Source organism: Corvus hawaiiensis, chromosome 7 (genome assembly GCF_020740725.1).
Source record: "Corvus hawaiiensis isolate bCorHaw1 chromosome 7, bCorHaw1.pri.cur, whole genome shotgun sequence".
NCBI lineage: Eukaryota > Metazoa > Chordata > Aves > Passeriformes > Corvidae > Corvus > Corvus hawaiiensis.
Window position 1 is genome coordinate 11,918,403 of NC_063219.1, and position 21,783 is coordinate 11,940,185.

A 21,783-nucleotide genomic window follows, 5' to 3' on the forward strand; every position below is an offset into this window, starting at 1 on the left:
AACTGTGTCTACAGAGATTCAACTCCTGAAAGGTTGGTTCTGTCACTGCTGTCTGATGTCATGCCATCACTCTTGGCAAGCATTCTGAAGAAAGATGAGCTACAATGTAAATGAAAAGGCCTCAATTTCAACAGTGACTGCCAGTTTCTGGAGGAAAACCAATATTCAGAGCTACTTGGTTTCTTCTCAGTCTCTCACATCAAAACAAAACTTTAAGACCTAAAGATACAATCCTAACTAAAACTACCTCCAGACTGGCATTACACACCCCACAGTGGAACACTGCAGGGATAGTGAAGTGCCTGACACTGAATATCCTCACAAAATCAAGTTCACATGCAAGTAAAAAGAAAGTGAGGGATCTTTGAAGCAAAGGCCATGGGATCAACTCATTATCAACAACATAACATCTGCACCCATTAAGAGAAAATAAACTACATTTTGTGAGCATCTGGGATAGAGCCACAATCTGATGACATGTGACTGCACAGTATTTGTACACTTTCAAGCAATTAGTTCAAGAGACTTCCCTCTAAGCACTCTTCTTTTAAGTTAGTACTCACTGCAAAATGTATTTCTTGAATCTCTGACGCATTATTAAAAACAGGCAAGTCACATTTGGTAAACAAAGTGCAGGTTCAAAAAATAAAGGCTTGGGACTAAACCTCCAGAACCCTGGGTAAAATGTGTGTTTCATGACACACAAAATAAGGTTCTACCAGAACACAATCTTTCTTTGGTATCTTCCGAGACAAAACTTCATTAAAAAATATTTACTATGTAAAAATTCTTCCATGGAAATGAATTATGGCTTTGATGAGCCAAGATTTTTGTGATACATTTGTATTGATGAGTTCTAAAATGTGAAAATTAAACAGAACTGGACAGATGTGTTTAGTGGTAGAGACTTACTCAGAACCATGAGAACTTACAACAGATGAGAACTTCCCCCTTCAAAAAACAGGCTGAGCTCTACATGTATCAAAAAAATAGTATTTTTTTTGATACTTAGTGGTAAGACAATCCACCACAGCTGCTACAGCAATAATTTGTTAAAAAGAGAAACTATTAAAATTATATTGGTGCAGATTTTTCTACCTAGCAGAAGGTGCAAAGTCCCTTGAGGAAACTTGCAACCAAGACCTAGTACATGGCATCTCCTTTCATAACAATTTCAAAAGAGCATAAAACCAGAACCAGACTCCAACTCTATTCCTGGACAACACCATAAAGCACCATTGAACACTGGAATAATCTTTAAAGAGATTTACATATAATACATGGATTATTCACTGACTACAATGTCCATTTGGCAAGATCTAAATGATTAAAAGGAAAAAAGTACCAACAAAAATCCACACAAAAAGAAAACCCCCAAATTACTACAAAACAGAATTGAACAGTTCAAGGATATTATACATACATAAAATAAAGACTTCATTACTGCAGAAGCAATAAGCCATAGCTTGTACTCCTGTAACTACAGACACTGTATTTTTTAAACTTGGGAAGTAAGAGGAGAAACAAAAACAAAATCCAACCAACCAAAAAAAAAAAAAAAAAAAACACCTCACCATCAACAAAAAAGAAAATTAACATCCTGAAATTGAGGAAAAAAAATAGTATTTCATCTCAATCTGTGATCCTGCCAGGGAGTTCCTTATTTTCATACAGGCAACAGAAAATGCCAGAGAAGCAAAGAGAAGTTTTCAATGGTTTTTCTAATAGAAGTAGTCAATTTCTGCCTTTTTCTATAGCTAAAAACATACTATAAAACCAAATGTATATGCAAGAAAAACATTAGGTTGAGAACAAATAATTATTAAACTAGGGTTCCAAACTTTATTTTAAAAAGTTATTACTGCAAACACTAAAATGACACACAAGTAAAATACCTTATAAAAGGAGAAAATACTGATAGCAAAAAAAATTAAACTAGACAAATCGTTTTGGAATGGAAATGAAATTCACATAGACTTAAATAACCAGATTTTATCCACAGCACAGAAATGCTGTCAGTATGTGGCAAAATGGCTTCAACTTTGTAATTAACATATCTTCAAAGTTTATGCAACCCAGAAATTAAAGGTGACATTATCCCTTTAGCAGAAGTACCCTGGCTTTCAATCTGGGTTAGTAACTGGAATACATACAGTAGGCTGTGTTTCAGAAATCACCCTTTTGTCCTGTAACAGGGTTTCTACTAAGAAAGGAAGTGCAGGGATAAAATTATTGTTTCACATGTTTTTACCTGACAAAACTACAAAATTTCATGCTATTACTTGACAAAAAGTAGTGGTATTTTAACTGGGAAACCTGCAGGGAAATGTCAGAAGTCAGGAAGAACATACCCTCGCTGTGATAGGTATGTTAGCAAAGCACATAGCTAAAAAACCCAGTGTTTTACAGTATCTGTAGAAGGTAGTGTAAAATTTTATCTTCCATTCTGTAATCTTTTCTAGGATGAAACTGATGACTTCATGAATACTGAGGTTTCAGACTCACAGACGAATGATGCAGAACACTTCTTCTCACAGAATGCAACCTCAATTCCTAAAGAGAGGGAAAAATGCAGTGTTGTTTCTTCCATTCCAAAGTGTCCCATTTACTGCATTAATAATGTTTCAATGAATAGTTACAGTCCACTTTATTGCATCAGCTGGACAGACTTGGTTCAAAAAGGAAAAACAGATTTTCATTATGCACCTAGGTGAAGCCCCCAGTGGCAGGAAATACCTTCCTTTATTTACAAGCATGGAATCTTAGAATGTGTTCAGAATTCTTTTACTAACAAAATAACCCAGTTTTGTTCATTGATCATACAGTCTTACTAAAGTATGTCAAGTTATTAAAGCAATTGTATCCTCTTTATAATTGGATGGGGAAAATTTGTTTTTACAAAGTGTACAGTGGAAAAACTATTTAAGCAACTCTATTTTTTTCTTCACCATTCTCTGTAATGTAGAGTAGAGCAATGCTTTACTACGGGTACTTATAATAATGTTTACATTAAGTTTTTGGTAACTACCTGAGCTAAAGAACTGAAAGCTGTTTTATTTGTAAACTGAGAAATAGGCAATGGACTGTGCTTACATAATTTGTCAGTAGATGCCACTAGCTGCTGACAAAAGGATGGCAAGCTACAGAAAACACAGCTACCACTTTAGGTATTGGCATAAACAGATTTTAGGATACTTGTACAATTCTGTTTCTTCTTCCAAAGATCAAATTCTCTTATAGTTCCCCTATCTCAGCTGCTCTATATCCCAAATGCACGATGTCCATCTCATTTCCTCTTTACTTAACTATTGTCATATGACTCAAACTGTCCTTTTTTTTCCTAACCTTACTTCTTATCCCAGGCCTTTTCGGCACTAACTATTTTTGTTTTGTTAAACTTAACTTTTTCCCTCCCTTCTAGATCTGAGAGTTTCCTCATACAATCAGCTCCAGTTCATACACCTCTATCAGGATATCCAACCCACTATAATCTCAAGATGTCAGTCTCTTTCCATCATCTACTGACTCCCCATCACATTGTGCATTGCTTTTCAAAACTTGAAGGTTCCATGCTCTTTAGTTTTCATGATGTCAACTTGACAGGATTTCAACCCCAACATATTTTCCTTTTTCTTTAGTTTAACTCCTATTAGCATAGGTCAGACACAAACACATTGTCTACTAAGAAAGTTATGCTCAGTTTTACACTGGTAGGCTTCTAACACTTGTTTAAAAAGCCACACCGGGGGATAAATCATACAGGTTAAGATAAAGCAGACAAGAAGTCGCATCTTAACATACAACTTATGCTACAAATCAGTGAGCTGTTTAAAGGCAATCAAGCAAGAAATTGACTCTAATTTTAAGATGCGCAAAACATGCATTTTCCCCTAGCTTCCTTTCATCAAAGTCCTAATTTTTTTTAAAAGTGTAAGCAACTAAATGAGGCAGCATTTTCACAGTAAAAACATGCTTGAGCGCCTGCCAGAGTATAGCCCTATAAACACCAGCTACTGTAAATTGCACAAAATAGGGAGAAAAAAGGAAGAAGCTGTCAATAAAGGAATTAAAACAGTTTTCAGAAACAAAAATTATACATTGGAAGTACTGAAATTTCATCCTTGTTGAAGGAAAACAATCCAAACCCATATAAATTTCAGGCAGTTAAACTAAAAAGAAAATGGTGATGGAATTTACATATACATTATCATTCAAGGAATGAATGACACTGATTATATAGAGTTCATTTTATGAAGAGAATTATTAGCAAGTGTCAAACTGCAGGAAGCAGCTAACTAATGCTGCAGGCTGTGCTAGATCTGAGCATGTTTTATTATTCACCAATTCCTAAATAGCAAACATTGCAATGAAACAACTGACCCCAAATTCCACAACTGGCAGCTGCTAGCTGGTATGTTGATGATGGATCTCAGCCACACAGGAAGGACTGGACACAAAAAAAAAATTAATCAGTATAGATAGACTGGAGTGGCACAAATGCTTTAATAGTGAATGCTCCATAGGATCATCAAGAAAAGCAAGAACAGAGTTCAGAGAAAACAAAAGAAAAAAACCTACTGAACTGAAGTAAGAGCAAACTAACAGAAAAGGAGAAGTTTGTAAGGAGAACACAGAATGAAACAGCATGAGAAAAAGCATGCACCACCTGCACCTTCCCATGTTAATATCAAATGAGCAAGTATGGTTTCAGTGGAGTTTAAAATAGCCATTTTAGAGGCAACAGGCCTAGCTGCAGCTGGTGACAAGTCTCTTGGCAATCATACAACTATAAGTTTAGTTTCAAATTTCTTCGACTAACACATCTTTAAACAAAAGGCTTAGCCTCTTTCAATTTCACTTACCTATACAGGAAACATGCTGTAATATTTTTTATTGTTTCAGACGGAATATCAGGCAATAATATGCAGTACTAGTATAAAATAACTAAACTTTTCCCCAAATGATTACACCGGAACTCTTATGAAAGACAATTTACATAAATCTAATTGCATGTCTATCTACACAAACATTTATAAGCACACATTTATGTGTGTTATACACACAAAACACAAATCTTCCCTTATTACTCTTAACTTCAGAGAAAACCAGTGTGCTACATTCAGTTAAATTTACAAAACACTCACAACCCCAAGACCATCATGCACTATTATGATCTGAATGCAAATATCCATGAACTATACCACAAATGATACTTTACTATCTGGTACTGTTGATACCAGCCAAAAATACTGTTTGACACAGACTATGGGAAAAGCAGTAACTGTGACAGACTAGAACCATGCCTATCCCTCAAAGGAGGCACTGCAGCTCAAAAAGGTAGATAAGAAAAAAAAAAGCTAAAAGCATGAAACAAAACAAACCCGACTCACCCACTCCCCTCCATGTGCCAGAACATCTTACACTTTGCTCACTCTGTAGACTGCAACTGTGTGCTCAGTTCCTCATGCCTCAGGGGTCTCCCTCATATACACACAAAATATACAACCATTTACCAGGCCAATGCCTCAGAACTCAAAGATAACTGCTCAGCAAACCCAAAACTTAACTCACAGATATTTCTCTTGGGCCTGAAAGCAAAGATCACAAATTTCAATCCTCCAAGTTTCCACTGTTACTATAGACCACGTAACTTTTACTACCAGACACTATTTCACATATACCCTCTGGAAGCATCCAAACATTCATCTCCATATTAGACTATGATATAGGATCTGAAACATCCAGTAGAGAAGAGAAATCCTCTCCCTTCCTAAAAACAAAGTTATGTTAACCCTATCCATTTGTATAGATGTGAATATATGAAGTCACTTCCACATGCTCACCAACAGAACATTCTATTAACTGCCAAAAAAATTCAGCCTAAAGTAAATAATATTCAATATCATTAGCAAACACATGATCACGGGGAGGGTATTAGTATTTTTGAATCAAACCTGATCTTAAATACCAAATTAGGACCCCAAATTATTTACAGTTCCAAGTTGGAGAATGTTGTCCTCTAATTTTCATTTAGCACTATTAAAAACTTTGTACTAAAAATAGCATTTTATTGATGTAACTCAATGGTTACTACTGGGTCTACTGATGGTAGAACAGAGAGAATGATCTGGTGTGAGCTGCATTTGAAAGCTGTACGAAGTCTACAACTGCCAAAATATCTGGATACTGGCTGTAGCATCCTAATCTCACCACCTGACTTACAGCTCCTAGCACAAAGCACAGGAATTGCACTGGGAATGCAGAATGCAGGAGAAGCAATTAGCAGATTACCTTCAAGGTACAGTCATTACTTCAGGCACCTGCTTCTCTTACACAGCCACTGCTTGGCAGTTTTCAAGCAGAGATATATTTGTTGAGGTATTTTAAGAAGACTACAGCCACCAGGCAGCCGTCTTCTGCAGCTGGGGAGCAGGTGGTAATGACACAGCCACTTGCCTAACACATAGCACTGTGCTGACAACATTTGACTTTTTCAATCATTGTTGAGAGCTCAGCCACACTGACAGACAATATAAGCTGATCATATTCATTATCTGGGAAACATATTCAAACTCCAAGTGGGTATGTGAAAATGTAACATGAAAATTTAAAAGGGAGAGTTATGTCTCAGAACTACCAATTAGTAGTAAATGAAGCTAACTAAATAAAACTTAAAGCCCAAAGGCTATTTAGCATCAAGCTGTAACAAATAAAATTATCAGAATTCAGGAAGCCTTTGGAAGGGTTTAACTATCTGTGAATCTACTCGAGACCTGAACAAAGCAGGGTTTCAATTCTAGGTAACAAGACTTCTGAGAAAACAGGAAATATAGGGCACTTTAGTCCAAGACAACGCTTAGGTTACAGCCCCCTCTGCTGGCAATATCTGGTACTTATCGTTACACAATAGTCTAGAAAAAATGCTAAGAAAAGTAAAATTAATCAAAAATATGTGGAAAAGAGAGCTTATAACATGGCTTTTATCCACTCATGTTTTTCACTTGCAGCTGAGTAAGCACCTTTCACAGAAGAGGAAGTGCTATAATATCAAGTATAAATACTGACAACTTTAGATCTCTCTCATCAGGGCCAATCAGTTTTGACATTTTTTCATGCATGGTGTGAACAGCCTTATTAATTTAGATAAGTGGACCTTAAACTGGGAACCAAAAGAATCCAACGACTTCCATCAGGTGACATAGAATAATATTTAAATGGCCTTTCTAAATCAGAACTGCACAGAAAAACACCCAGAGGTGACTGACTGGAATGGTTTTGCATTCTCCGTATTTCAAAATCTCAACTCTTCACAACATGAGGCACTTTTTTAAGGCTGAAGTAATGAATATGATATCAAGACCCAGAGAAAAACTAGGATTTGTAACCACCATTTCAAAGATCGGAATGAGGTTCACCATTTTCTCTCAACATGTTTCTTATTTGCAGTTTACTTTGTAGCTGTCTTAAAATAACTACTCACTTTTTGACTTCTGAGTTTCCCCAAAAAGTTCCAAAATAAGTAACATGTTTGTCCCTCCATAACAAAACTTCAAGTGAAGAAAAATCTCAGCTTCTCCGCAAGGCTTCCCATTTCCTTATTTATCAATTCATTAATAAAAGACCTTTTCATCCATTCCCCTCTTGTCTTACTGTCACTGCTTCGAGAAAGATGACAGCAATACTGCCATGCTTGCTTTAACTATCTCAGTTTGATACTCACAGCTGCAGGCATGGCTATGTGACTCTGGACATAGGGCTGGTGATGAAGTGTTTGAACTCCATGATCAGAATACAGCTGGTACAAAAAAAATACAAAAAATTAGCACAAAAGCTTCTTTCACAATGTTAGTTTTTAAGCTTTTCATTTAAATTTAGATTCCTTAAAGCTTCAAACTGTGGGCTATGTTTATCTGAACTACTGACTTTTTAAAAACCACAATTTCAATATTTAAATCTATGTTTTCCCCACTGATCAGTAAAGTCTAGTAAACTTAGTTTATCTTCACGAGTGTCACAAATCACTTTCCTCAAAGTAGCAGCTAGAGAAGTAGCAGCTTCTCAATTACAAACTCATTTCACTCAGCTCTAATTGGGAACAGTGTTTAAATGTGTAGATTAACACATTGAAATGTAATTCTCAGCACTATCACACTAGTAAATATTTACATACAAGTAATACAGACTGTTCTTGGAATTTTACATCATTTTTCCAAAATCTGACACACTGCTTCCTTTAACATGAACAAATTGCCTACCTGTAAACCAAGAGCCCTTTAAATATTCCTTAAATAATTTCATCTATTTTCTTAGTGCTCACAGGTTTCAGATCTCTGTACAAGTTTATATCTGATTCATGTAATACTAAAGGTAAAACAGTACTGTTAATAAGATTATGACTATAAAATAAATATCAAGATTCATGCATTTTCAAAAAGGAAGAAAAAGCCCCATAACCCAAGCCTTGTATTATTCAGTATCTTTGTAGGGAAATTAAATTACTTCAGTATTTCAGAATTTTCCACTTGAGATGTCTGAAATACCAGTTTTGGAACTTCTCTTGTAGGAATAAAATACCCATTTACTTTTGTAACAATACTTGATTACTGGTATTAATAATTAGATGTCCTCATTTAACATCTATTTCGGCCTCCCTGTTCATGAGGAATGAATACTTGAGAAGTACCAATTAATACCAAACTGAAATTGTGTTGTGATTAAGTTTTTCTGTAGCCATTTACTGTCATTTTAATATCCAATTATGAAGAGATTGAATGATTAAATATTCATTGTTTAGTTTTTTTGCTTCTATATCAGTAGCATTTCTAATGCTGTGGAGATTTTTAAAGTACAATAAAGCACTCTTAATTAATTCAGATCATCAGAATATTTAGAAACAAGCTTCTACTCACAGAATTACTTCAGGAAACTACTGTGGTTCAGGGATACTACACCAAACATGCCAAAGAATGAACTCCCATTTTACTTAAACATTACTTGCAAACAAAACCAATTGACAAGTCCTTATATGGCTGTCTGTAATCCATTTGTGACTCTCTAAAATATTTCAGAATCAAAGCATTCTCCTAGACAGGAAGAGAAATTCTAACTTGAGGACACCTGAAATTATTTAACAGCAACATAAGTACTGGAACCTAACTGCTCTAACAGCCAGTACTTAAAATAAAAGATTTTATTTTTCACTTGTAAATAAGCACTTCAATTCTCAGTACAATTTTTCACATTTTTAAAAATACCTCAGGAACTGCAGCTTCCATTAGGAGAGGTGGAGATATACATCCACCTTCCTGGTTAATTCCTATTGGCTGATAAAAGACTTCAGATGGTTGCAGATACAGGAGTGGAGGTGAAGAGGTAGGAGACTGAAATAAAACATTATTCTAATAAATTTTATGATTTAAGCAGGATGAAAAGAAAAGCTTATTTTACAGTCATCTTTGCTACATATAAACAAAATAAAGTTTTAAAAGAAAGTGTCAAAAAATCTTTGGTAACCTAAAGAAATTAAGTGAGAGGGAAGTGGATAGAAAGGTCAGGTAGGAGAAAAAAAAAGTCCTTTAATTTTATATAGTTTTCAGATTTATTTACATTTTGGAAAGCTTTGTGAAATACTAAAACTTTTAAAATTCACAGTTAATCTCAAGATCACAGAAACATACTACAGTTAAATTTTCCATTCCAACACTGACAAAACAAGTTTTTCTTGTTTTAAAATAATTTCAGTATCTCCATAATTCAGCACCCTGATTTCAAAGCAGCAGATTGATCTATTAGAGTGGAACAGACTGAATAAGGCTGGCTGCTACTGAAGTAATAAGGCTGCATTGTAACAGTTCAAGCATAAGGAACTTGGTCCTCCTTTCAGGTTCAAACCCTTCAAGTTCCTCAAATGTCAGTATTTCCATAATAAGCTGCTCTTTCATGGAACAGATAAACCCTCTCCTCACAATGACTAAGTTAACAATTTCTTCTTCTGGTTTCAAGGGTCTGGGTCTAATTTCACCCTGTGTGTGTCCACATGCTTCTGCTAACAATACTCCTATGAAACATCACAGTTAATACCAGTTAACAGGCAAGTTAATACCCATTTCTTTAATCAGGCAAAATTTAGCAGTTTTTACCTGCTTCTAAGAAATTTATTAGGTAATTTAATACAAATATTTTGCTAAATGGAAGGCAGGGGAAGATGTTTTCTTTAAGTCAGATTTATATTTAATGTTTCAACAGATGCTATTTTATGCCTTTTGTTGTAGCAGTAAACATTGTAAATATATTGCTAAAATACAGCAATTAATACTCATTTCAACCAAGTTGTGAATAGTGGGAAATATCACTCTTACATAAGGCACAGCATACCTTTAAACTAGGTGAAAAATAATGGTAAAATGCTGCAGTAATGAACTGTATTTACCTGTGGAACAGACCACTGCCACTGACTTGAAAGACACTGTGTTGGTGCCTAAAATCAAACAAGAAGATGTCACTAACATGGTGAAGAACAAATGAATAGCCTTAGAACACTATTATTCTCAAACATGTAATTAATTCTCAACTAAAAAGAGGAAATACGATTTTCATTAAGCCCCAGATTATTCAGGAACATGGTTTTGTTTATTTCCACTCAGCCTCCAACTTGGCCATTTCACAAACTTCAAAAATACTTAAGTCAGATTCTCAACAGAGGTGCTCAGAGCACAAGAATCAACGGACCCAAGCTGGAACACTAAAAAATGTTGTAGCATTAAGGGAAAAGTCTTTCACCATGAGAAGGGTCAAGTATAGGAAGACGCTATCCAGAAATGTTGTGTGGAATGTAGCATTGGAGCTACTTAAAACCCAACTGGACAAGTACCTAAGGAACCTGATCCAACCAGCCCTACTCTGAGCAGGAGTTTGGCTTAGATGATAAAAGGATGCTACCAAGCCAGATGTCTTGCAACACGAAAGAAAATGTAATTTATTATACTTTCATGCAGCTACATAAGCAAAACAGACTCTTCACTAGAATACAGTTTTCAATGAAGTTAAAATGTTTCACACTGCTACTATGAACAGTCCTTTTATCTCCTAAGAATAAACAGCAAATAGTACTGCATGGCTGGAGGACTAGTGATGGCCTGAAGATCATTTTAAAACAGATACCTGATAATGGTACATAGGAGACTGATAAACAGGTGGAGCAACCATCACAGGTGAACTGGAAACAGAGCGAGACTTCAAAAGAAAAGAAGTTACAAATCTTAATGCAGCAATTTCATAAACTGTCACTCCTATTACACACAGCTCTGGAGCACTGTAATGCTGAACCACCTCCACTCCCTTCTGTGAATGATTTACCGAGTTTTAACCTACATTTAAGCTCCTTCAAACCCAGTGTTTCTAAGGGCCTATGTTAGATCAAACAAAAATCTCTGGCATATTCACTTAGAGCTTTTCAGAAAGCACTAGGCCATCACTATCTAGAGATAGTAAAGCTTACTCCTGGGCCAAGGCCCAGATTGATTATGAACTATCCCATTCTATAGGTCATACCAAAGCAGAAGTCCCCTGAAGAAGCAAAATAAACTGAAGTGATATTTAAAAAAAACAATTCACAAAATAAACAGTCTAATATAAGGAAGCCATTTAAACATCTAGTATGAGGCATAGCTGAAGAAACTGGAAGCAGGAGGGATTTGAAAACACTGCAGTTATCCTGCTCCACAGAAAAGCATATATACATCAAAATAAATTACTTACTGGCCATGGCTGCTGAATAGGAGAGACTTCAGATGTATGAAAATAAGCCATTCCATTATGGTAAACATATGGATATCCACTCGAAGTGGTTAAGTACATTGTACCAGCTTCTGGTGACACAGCAGTAGCTGCATACATTGTACCAGCTTGGGGTGTTACAGCAGAACCTGGAATAAATATTTTAAAACTTATTTACAAATAAGTTTTTTTAGATGTGTACATCATGAAAAAAAAGAAGATAATTTCTGATCTTTAGAGAAAGAAAACATTCAAAGAAAAGAACATGGAGCGGTGTGGCAATTCCCCCTCAAACACGATCATGAAAGCAGACGGCCACAGGATGCCTCCAGAGCTAGATGGGAAGGGCTGTAGAAGATGACATCCATATAAATTACTGAACAGAACACATAATATGGGGAGACTTCTCTAGAGGAAAAAAAAGGGAAAATTAATTCTGTAACTCAAACTGAATTCACAAAATAGTGATATTGTTTACATTGTGTTCTTCCTGATTTTTTCTGTGCTAAGTTAGGTTTAGTTTTTCATCTTGCCTTGAAAGGTAAGAGCCACCATTAAGTTCCATTTTATGAATAGACAGAACACTGCAGAGATCACCAGAATACTCAGTGGAAGACCAAGAAGAGTCCCACAGGAATTCAAGAGCTTTTATTGATAGTAAGAATTTGACTAATTCCTAGAAAAGCCTTAAGACACTTGGATACAATACAGCTGAAATACTATCCATAGACAGGCTAAGATGTTTGTTAGGAGAATGTTAAGCACACCTCAGAAAAACTAAAGGCTGTTGTAGCTCCAGTAAGCAATCTAGAATAGCACTTACTGGTATCTCAAACGAGGTGATCAACACAACCCCACATCCAACAATGCTGTCCACTTTACTAACTACCAAGTACATTGCACAAACTTTCCGCCAGTGTTGAATAAGTCTCTGGGAAAGAAAAATGAAATCTTCTCCATCAAACACAGAAAACTCACTGGGATGACAAAATACATTTTGATGCTGGGGAAAAGCAAACCAGGTGGCCCTTCCAGTATGTTCAAAGCTCTTACCACAAGTGGTCCTATGATGACAGAAGAGCTAAAAATCATTTTGCTTAATATGAAAGACAAGCACTATACATGTAGGCTATAGAGGACAACAGTATATTGTCTAGCTCTTTAATTCTGTTAAATATAATGGAATCACAGTTCTACAGTGATACTGCAAGTCTAGGTGTTCTGGCTTCATGAACCCCTGGTGAGCTGCAGTAGGACAAAGCATCCTGGTGACTGAGGTTAGGCACACTGAACATGAGAGCAGACACACTGAAACCAGGCCCTAGGATGTGTCTGGATGCCAACAGCATCTTATATCACAGATCTATCCTGGGCATGACAGACAACAGGTAGTGGAACAGGTCCACAGATCTCAAAAGAATGCAGCAGCTTTCTTCAAAAAGCTTTTTTAAAGATTTTTGGTTTAACCCTCTGTTGCCTCATGTCTCAACTAAAACACAGAGGTATGCCCTTTTCCTATCAATATACACATTCATCACAAGAGTCAGAGGAAAGAAGCCCCACAAGTCAGGCAAACACAATTGAGAAAGAAGAAGTCAAAGATGGAAAGTGAAACAAAGCACAGAAAGAAAATGGCATGCAATCTCTTGATGATGAATGAGCAAAGATCACACTAAATAATTTCTAGAGCAAAGAAACTACACAGTTGGAGCAAGTATTTCATTTTCCCCAGACAAATAATGCACTTATACAAGGGAAAAGGGCATAGCTAGGCATAAGTGGGGGAAGGAGGAGGCAAACCTCCTGTCTTCAGGAAGTGTGTCTCAGCAACAGCTTTAGCGTACACATTAGCTACTTCTAACAGACAGCATGACAGAAACTAAAGAAAGCTTCAGAATGAAACCAACATTCTTCTGTATTCTGGCCTCAGAATGAAGACGAGCAAAAGGATGGGTTTTTCCTAACTCTCTCAAAAGGTACCATACAACAAATACTGAAGCAAAGTCCCAAAGTACACTTCACTGCCTGTTGCACTTAAAAAGGAAATCTATTTCACATCTGACACATAGCCCTTACTGAGGGCTAACTCACAGATTGCATCTTAAAAGCTGGTATTTATAGCCTATACTTTCACTTTTAAGATCTTAGAACAAACAGCTCAAGAAGAGAGTGGGGACTGCAACCACCCATTCCTTATGGTTTCTCTCGAAGAAAGAAAGATGCAACAATCCTGATGGATTTTGGTAACAAATAAATCAATGAATAACAATGCAACTAACCAACAGCTCCTGCTTTATCCTGTAGAACCTGTGAGGACACTAAATGTTCAGATTTAAGGTTCTGCCAGGCAACTTGAGTTTTCATTCAGTTTGTTCCTAGATAGGTAACTCTCTCCAATACAGTAAAAGAAACAACATATTGAGAGGTTAAAGAACCAAGAGACCATAAACCTATTTATTCCAACATTTCCATTGGCATGCATTTACTTCCACTGCAAACCATTCAGAGCATATTCCACATGCAGCATTAGTGCGGTGCAAGACCAGGCACATCTTGGTTAAAAACTTATATCGACAATACACAAACGCAAGTAAAAATACATACGATCATTAGGACTCCGCACTTGTTTTCTTATTGCTGGGCCAATATTCAATTTCTTATCCTTATAGCTGAGTTTTTTAGCCTAGAATTAAAGAAAGAAGACATTATTATTTTCTACACAAATCTAGGCATCTGAGAAGGGAAAAATCACAAGTAGACAAGGTTCTTTGTAGGTTAGATACACTGCGCATGAGAGCAGTTATGCTGAAACCAGACCCCAGGATATGTGTCTGGAACCTGGCGAAACGCCTCAAGGTCTGTTTTTAATACTAACACATATTTAGAAGACTGCAACATAAAAGGAAATTCTGGAGACATTACTCATAATAGAAGAGTAGGACAAAAAAAAAAAAAAAAAAATCAGAGGATTATCAGAGTTTCATATAAAAAGAAATTCAAGAGTTTAAAACAAAAACCCATTAATTTCATACATAAATTGAAGCCTAGAAACTCATCTTAAGATGGAGAAAGACCCAGATGCTACACAAAATTAAGATTAATACAAAATAGTAGAAATATGCTGAGATGAAAATGGTGATAGAGCTGTAGGACATCTAAATTAAAGGACTTATGGCAGGCAAAGTAAGACATCAGTAAGACTTCACATGAAGCAGCCTTCCACTTCCAAAAGGAACAAAAATCCTAAGCCATATTCAAAATGGTACTCAGTACCACTGGTGTTTAGTTTACAGAAATAAAGCAATTAAAAAAAAAAAAAAAGCCAGGGCAAGAAAGCCAGCTGACTCAAGAAGTTCCTGCTTATATACCTTTTTAGCGCCACCCACTCCAAGCAAAGGTTTGGAATTTCCAACATTTTAACCAGCCTTCTAATTGTGAGAAGGCAATTTGCATGTCTCAGGTGCCATCTTCTCAGTTTTTTTTCCCCTGCACCTTGATACCCTCGCATGAATGACTAAATCCTGACTGACAGCTGTCTCCAATACCTTCCAATCAAAATACAAGAGCACACATTTCACAAAACAAAATGAACTGAAGACCCAACCATATCTCAAGGGAAGCTCTACAAGGAGCATCGAGACAGTAACATAGCTAAGAGAAACAAAAATTACATGACTCAAGCTTCATCATTGAAGACTTCAAGGGAACCTAACTGTTATTAAAAAGAATTACATCAGGTCTGACAAACATATCAGAATAAAAGACAGCAGTTATCTTCCTAATTTCCATACAAAAATCTTGACAGCAGTGAAATCTGAAAAATTTTCTAGCTCTACATATACTATAGACCACATATAGACTAAGAAAATAAAGACCAATGTCGAAGTCAAGAACAGTACTATGAACTAGAACTTCCATCCTTAGTTCCAGAATATCTCAGTATAAATCTTATCTTAGATCTCTTTAAACCATTTTATTAACTATCAGACCAAGTTCATCTTCAAATGTAACTTGGTAAACAGAGGACCAGACTACTCAGGCCTAGTATGAAATGAATTATTCCATTTAAGAGACAAACACCATGGAGACTTGCACTTACATCTTGTAAAATCTTCTGTGCCTCTTCTTGGGTTTCAAATGTAACAAAGCCATACCTAAATAAAAATGACAGCAGCTAAGCCTCTAAAGTTTGTATTTACAAACAGCTTATTGTTACTTCATGTACAGTAAAAGTGACATCACAAGGTAAACTAATGAGTAAAAAAAAAGTAAAGAACTATTCTTAGCATATTCCTTATTACATTCAAGTATGTGGCAGTATATCACCATGAATGACCAGCTGTTCTTGTTACTCAGCCTATGTCTTAAATTCTTTCATTGCTATTAATCAAAGATTTTGATCTAAACCTTTCACTTGTTGTGGTGATCAAAGATGAGACACTTGGGATTTTTTTTTAAAGTTAATATTATACTGTAATTCATTGTACAGCTCCCACCTACTTCAGCAACAACTGTGAATGCTCCACACTTCCACAAGCACAATCCACTATTTTAAACTGAGTTCTGAAAAAGCAGTGATGCAGAGATAGCCATTATCTATGAATTTTCCTGTAAATCAAACAGGCTTTCTACACAATTCCTGCTTTTCCAAAACCCCTCAATTCTTTCCCAGAGTAATCTTGGTGGCACCACCAGTACAAAGGAAGTATCTGAATGTATACAATACATACATAAGAAAACCCAAAAACCCTCCCTCACCCCTCCCCCCATTAAATCTGACTTCCTAAATTCGTACCTTTTTGAAAACTTTGAGTATTTCTCTACATGATTTGTTAGGGTCATAGCTCATTTCTCAGGGTCAGATTACAGAAGGTATGAGCCTCTGCCATTCCTACTAGCAGATCAGATTTTGCAATACAAGGTATCATTCTTTGTGAGCATTTGCATGCTAATTTAAATACAGAGGCTCAGTAAATCTCTGACCAGCTGTACTTTCAAATTTGTGGGCTTGCCTTGTATTGGCTTCTCTAAACAAACCTGGAAATATTTGTCTTCAAAGACAACAAAGTATCTTCCTGCTTGGGACCATACCTACACAGACTTTTCATTCCATGGACTGTCTGGACAATAAACTAATAGACAATCACAAATTCGTAAGTTTTTTTAAATCACTTGTCAAGGAGAAGCAATGAAGCCTGTGCTTAGATTTCAACACAAATCCTAACAGCATGGAAAATAATTAATTTTCAACATATCTGCTGTGAGGCACATGTTGGCAATCACAACTGCATAATTATTATGGGTTATATGGACACACGCTGCAATTCTCAAGTACTTGGAATTTAGTAAAAGAGCAAGAGGTTGGTGACAGATCTGGGACCAAAGTTCCTGATGTCATGCAAGTGCACACTGTGCTAAGAACTGCAGCTCAGCATGTAACTTGCTGACACATGCTAAGCTCTGACAGCATTAAAACAGTCCTTAATGCTCAGGAGAGAACATTAGAGGTGCAAACTCTCGTGCACATTTACTTTCGGCTTCAGCCCTCTTTCCCCCCTTCTCTGGCAGTGCACTTCCTCATCTTATTTACATCGCCATCCTTTGGGTTACAGCAATAATTTTACTATGCAATCTTAATCTTTCTCCATATTTGCTCTTCAGCATTTCTCCTACTGGTGACTTCCTGTCTCAGTCCCCCTTTTATGTAATCATGATTTAGTGTCAGATTTGCCCCCTATGCTGCTGTTCCAAAAACCTTCACACAAAAATCTGTTACTGCCATGCATTCCAGCACAATCAGGTGTATTTCAGCTCTTCCTCCACTTTAGGCTCCTTTCCATACCAGCTTTCAGTAATAAATATATTTAATAACTAAATAACCTTGCTAGGATAATCTACTTAAGTAATAAGTCATTAAGAAAACTTGAAAAACTGGAAACTATTTATTTTGTCCTAGTTGCACACAGCTTCATCTTATAACAACATGACTAACAGAGTTTCAGTTATGCAAATTTGAGACATTTATATAGAGATATTAAAGAGTAAAACCAGATTTTTGCATACATGGAATAACTGAAATATCAATGATAAAATATTACAAACTATAAAAATCAATCAAATTTACTATAGTCAGCTTTCTGGTATTTTTGATTTCCACAACACACTTATTCTACTATACCAACCCCTTTGACACTCCAGCTCTGTCATTTATTATCTTCACTTCTGTCACACTGCCATACTGAGCAAAAAACTTCTTCAGGTCATTTTCATTAGTCTAGTACAGTAAATGAAGAAGGGCGGGGGGAAAAGGAAAAAGTTGGTTTGCATAGTTAGTCAATTAATTCAATTAATTAGTTCAATGTTTACCATAAGACTATTAATGGACATACTTTGGATGAAGCTTGCTACAAATTAATTATAACCCTGTATATGAAGACAGAAGAACAAGCAAGTATGAGCCTCAGGGCCCATTTAACTACTGCATTAATTATTCAGCAATAATTCTAGAAAGCCATTAGAACTTCTCATTAGTAGATTTATGTAACAACTGCCCTTTTACAGTCAAGATCACCGAAGCAGGTGTACTAGATCTGAATTCTAGTTTGTTAATTACATGCTAGAGCAGTTTACAGTATGAAAAATCACTGCCATACTTTCAACTGCAACACAGCAGAGGATGTAGGTTTTCATAAAAGATATACACAGGCCACATAAATGAAAAAAAATCCCCCTAAACCACAGTGATTCAGTGGTCAAATCCATTGAATACAACATGATCCCTCTTTCTGAAGTAGTTTTAACATGAGAGTCTGCAAATACGTACAGGCACACTACAGGAACTCCCATTCATAAGTAAGAAAATGTTATTTCAATGGAGAGTGCTCTAAGTGACCTTGGAAGGAACTGCCCCCTTCCAAGTATGCAGGGAATAAGTAAGTTTCTAATGCAAAGGCTCACCTAAGCCATGTGAATACCCCTCTGCCTTCTATGAATCTTTTTTTACAACATAAGCATGTATCACATATGGTGTCCTAAACACCACATTTGAGATTTAAGTTTTGTTCTACATAGCCCTCAAATAATGCTACACCTAACACTGGAAGAAGCATGGTTATGTGCATGCATCATTCATCTATACTTCTTAATGTATACCATGAGTACTGTTTTGTTTCTAAGTGAATGACTTTGTTTGTTTGTATACAATTCAGTGAATCCTGTCCAGTACATCAAAGGTTTATTGCCTCATCCAAGTCTGAAATTGATCAGTGCTCAAAGTATCATCCAAGGACATGAGGGCTTGCTACACAATACTATGAATTCGGAAAGACAAAGGTTTATGTGCAGAGCAGTGCATTGATGGGGAATAAGAAGGAAATACTGTTCCAAGATGCACAATGAAACCTGCAAGTATCTGTACAAACATGGTATTTAGAAACTTATGACAAACACGTTTAGGACTTGCCTTTTCCCGCTTATAAGACAAAGGCACTTGTCAGATTCTTTAAGGAAGGTAAAGGCTTAGCATTAGCATATGTCAATGCCTGCACCACTAAAGAAAGAGCTCTCCAGACCAAGATGAAAATGTTCTCAACTAACTTCCCTTGCTGAAATGTTTCTCTGAACTTGAGAGACCAGATGTTTCCTCTTACTAACAGGAATCACTGCCACAGTGATGGACAAAATGGCAAAATCATGAAAGAGTTTTTGTTAAAAAGCGAATAAGTTTTTGTTGACTAAGTAACTCCCTTTTTCACAAAAATAAAGTCAATAGCTTTTCCATCACCCCAGCTGACATGAATAAGATCTTTGGTGTAAAAAAACAAACCAAAAAAAAACCAAAACAAACAAACCAAAACAAGAACCCCAATACTTTTTGCCATGAGATTCCTGGTAGAAAGCAATTCAAGACTGACATATAAATGAGAATTAGATCAGAAATTTAAGACTGTATTAGATATAAAGAGTTATACCAAATGGAAGAGCAACTAAAATGGCTATAGAGGTTTCAGCCCTTTTATTTCCTCTCCCCTCGGCAAAAAAATTCCATCTTCTTTATGATTACAAACATGCTTAAACTGCTGTTGAAAATACAGTTTCATAATAAATTTTGAACTATTAGCAACTGAACCAAGTTGAGACCCTTCAAAATGAACAATAAGTATGATAATTAATAAAAATATTGATGTTAGACAGGAAAGTATTTTAACCTTTGAAACTGCAGTAAAGACAGAACAGAGAGAGAGGTCTTTTTATAGCTCCAGTAATTTGCTTACTATTGGTGCAAAAAACTACTGTTCCACTTTAATAAAGCCCAAATGTACTGGAGGTCTTGTACGTCTTAAAATATGAACACCCCTATTTGAATTATCTCAGCCAAATAAGATAGAAGATTCTGGAATTTCTTGCATTTGTTATGCAAAATAGTCTGAGTGAACTGTCAATTCTTGTTCCTCTTCAAATGAGTCAGCACTCAGAAGGTCTCAGCCTAGGAGGATTAAGGCAAAGAAGATACTCTTGGTGGAAACAAAGCAACAGCTAAGCAAACCAAGCACGTTTTGCAAAAGTCAACGGCTTAATTAATTACCTAAAGCAGGAAGAAAGAAAAAACCTTAACCCTAAGCATGTCACAAATGTTAAAAGCAACTGAACAAGGTAAGAGTGGCTCAATGTTCACTGCTATTTGAGGATTTTAGGGAATACACAAAGGCACAAGCATTCTAAGAATTAAGAGCAATACTGCAAACTACCCAGAGAAGCTTTCATACTTCTTTTAAAAACAAACTCTTGACTTTAAGAAAATTACTGTGGTGAGGAATACACCACTATAATTCTTTGTGTAAACCAGAAGTGTTAGAGGAACAAAAGCTACTGACTGTGCTCCACTGGCCATATCAAACATTGTGACAGTTCATTAAATTACACTAAGTGGTATACATAAACAAAACCTTGTACATATTTTCTGCCATCAGCTCTGTTGATGACAAAAGCTAGCTTCTTTGAAAAAATAAAAGTCTGAAAAAGTGGTGTGTCAAAAGCTTCTAGCAGCTAAGTGTACAGTCAATTTTGTTAGGCAATTATGCAAATCAAGGCTTAAGGCTTTATTCTCTACTGTAGATTTGGATATTGTAGTGAAGAGGACTTACCAACTAAACAAATACACGACTCTGTCTCTCTTTTTTCCCCTGTTGATTTTTATATGGTTATAAATTATAATTTAGCAGCAAAAAGAGGGAAGAGTACCTTAAAATCAATTCCTCCAACAAAGACACGATTTGGAGTAACTGTTCCAAACCTTGGAGAACCGATCAAATTATTTAACCTCACCGGTGACACAGGGTTGGGACATGAAGGTAAAGATTCTGTTTGCATCTGATCAGTGGCCTGCTGATTGAAAGAAAATATTTTCAAAATCTTACAGGTTATATGTCAGTAATGAAACAATTTGTCAGTAAATGAAACAATTCTCAACAGAGAATACGTACAGAATTTCTTGAAAGGCACAGCAGATGCTGAACAACTGAACATTAACCATGTATTTTGATTCAGAATGTAGCTCAGTGTTTAAACATAAGCTCAGTCTTAAGCAATTCAGTAACTTAGTGAATACGCTACGGTCTGAAGTCCAACATCAAACACTCTTCTAAATTGGACACCAATCTTGGCTCAATTTACACAGCACCCTGCCATAAAAATTTCAGGTTATGAATTCTACTACAGAGAATATAATATCTTTTAGAAGCCCTTATTTTAAGCCAATATAGAATGGACATTTTTAACTCAATCTGTGCTCTCACACACATCTACATAACTCTCTTCTCTGCAACAGCCTCTGGTTCATTTCCAAAGCACCCATAATTCCCCCACATAAAATCAACAAGCTCCACACACCCGATGAGAATAGGTCTTGAAGACTGGTACTTTAATTCAACACTCTCAGCCAACAAACATAGCACACAGTGGTCTGAACAGAATTTCCCTCTGCAGAAGAGCAACCAGATTGCCCTTGCC

General features: G+C 36.1%; 1 protein-coding gene across 1 annotated transcript; it reads right to left on the bottom strand.

Annotated features, from left to right (window-relative positions):
* Positions 1–1,565: 1,565 nt before the first annotated feature.
* BOLL (boule homolog, RNA binding protein) lies at positions 1,566–21,150 on the bottom strand. Its single transcript, XM_048309779.1, has 11 exons — positions 21,016–21,150; positions 17,958–18,049; positions 15,875–15,929; positions 14,380–14,458; positions 11,758–11,924; positions 11,161–11,232; positions 10,430–10,477; positions 9,255–9,380; positions 7,721–7,795; positions 4,381–4,447; positions 1,566–2,553 (listed from the first exon to the last, which is right to left on the bottom strand). The coding sequence occupies exons 1-10, from the start codon at positions 21,142–21,144 to the stop codon at positions 4,430–4,432; spliced, it is 861 nt and encodes a 286-aa protein (XP_048165736.1). The 5' UTR covers positions 21,145–21,150; the 3' UTR covers positions 1,566–2,553; positions 4,381–4,429.
* Positions 21,151–21,783: the final 633 nt, after the last annotated feature.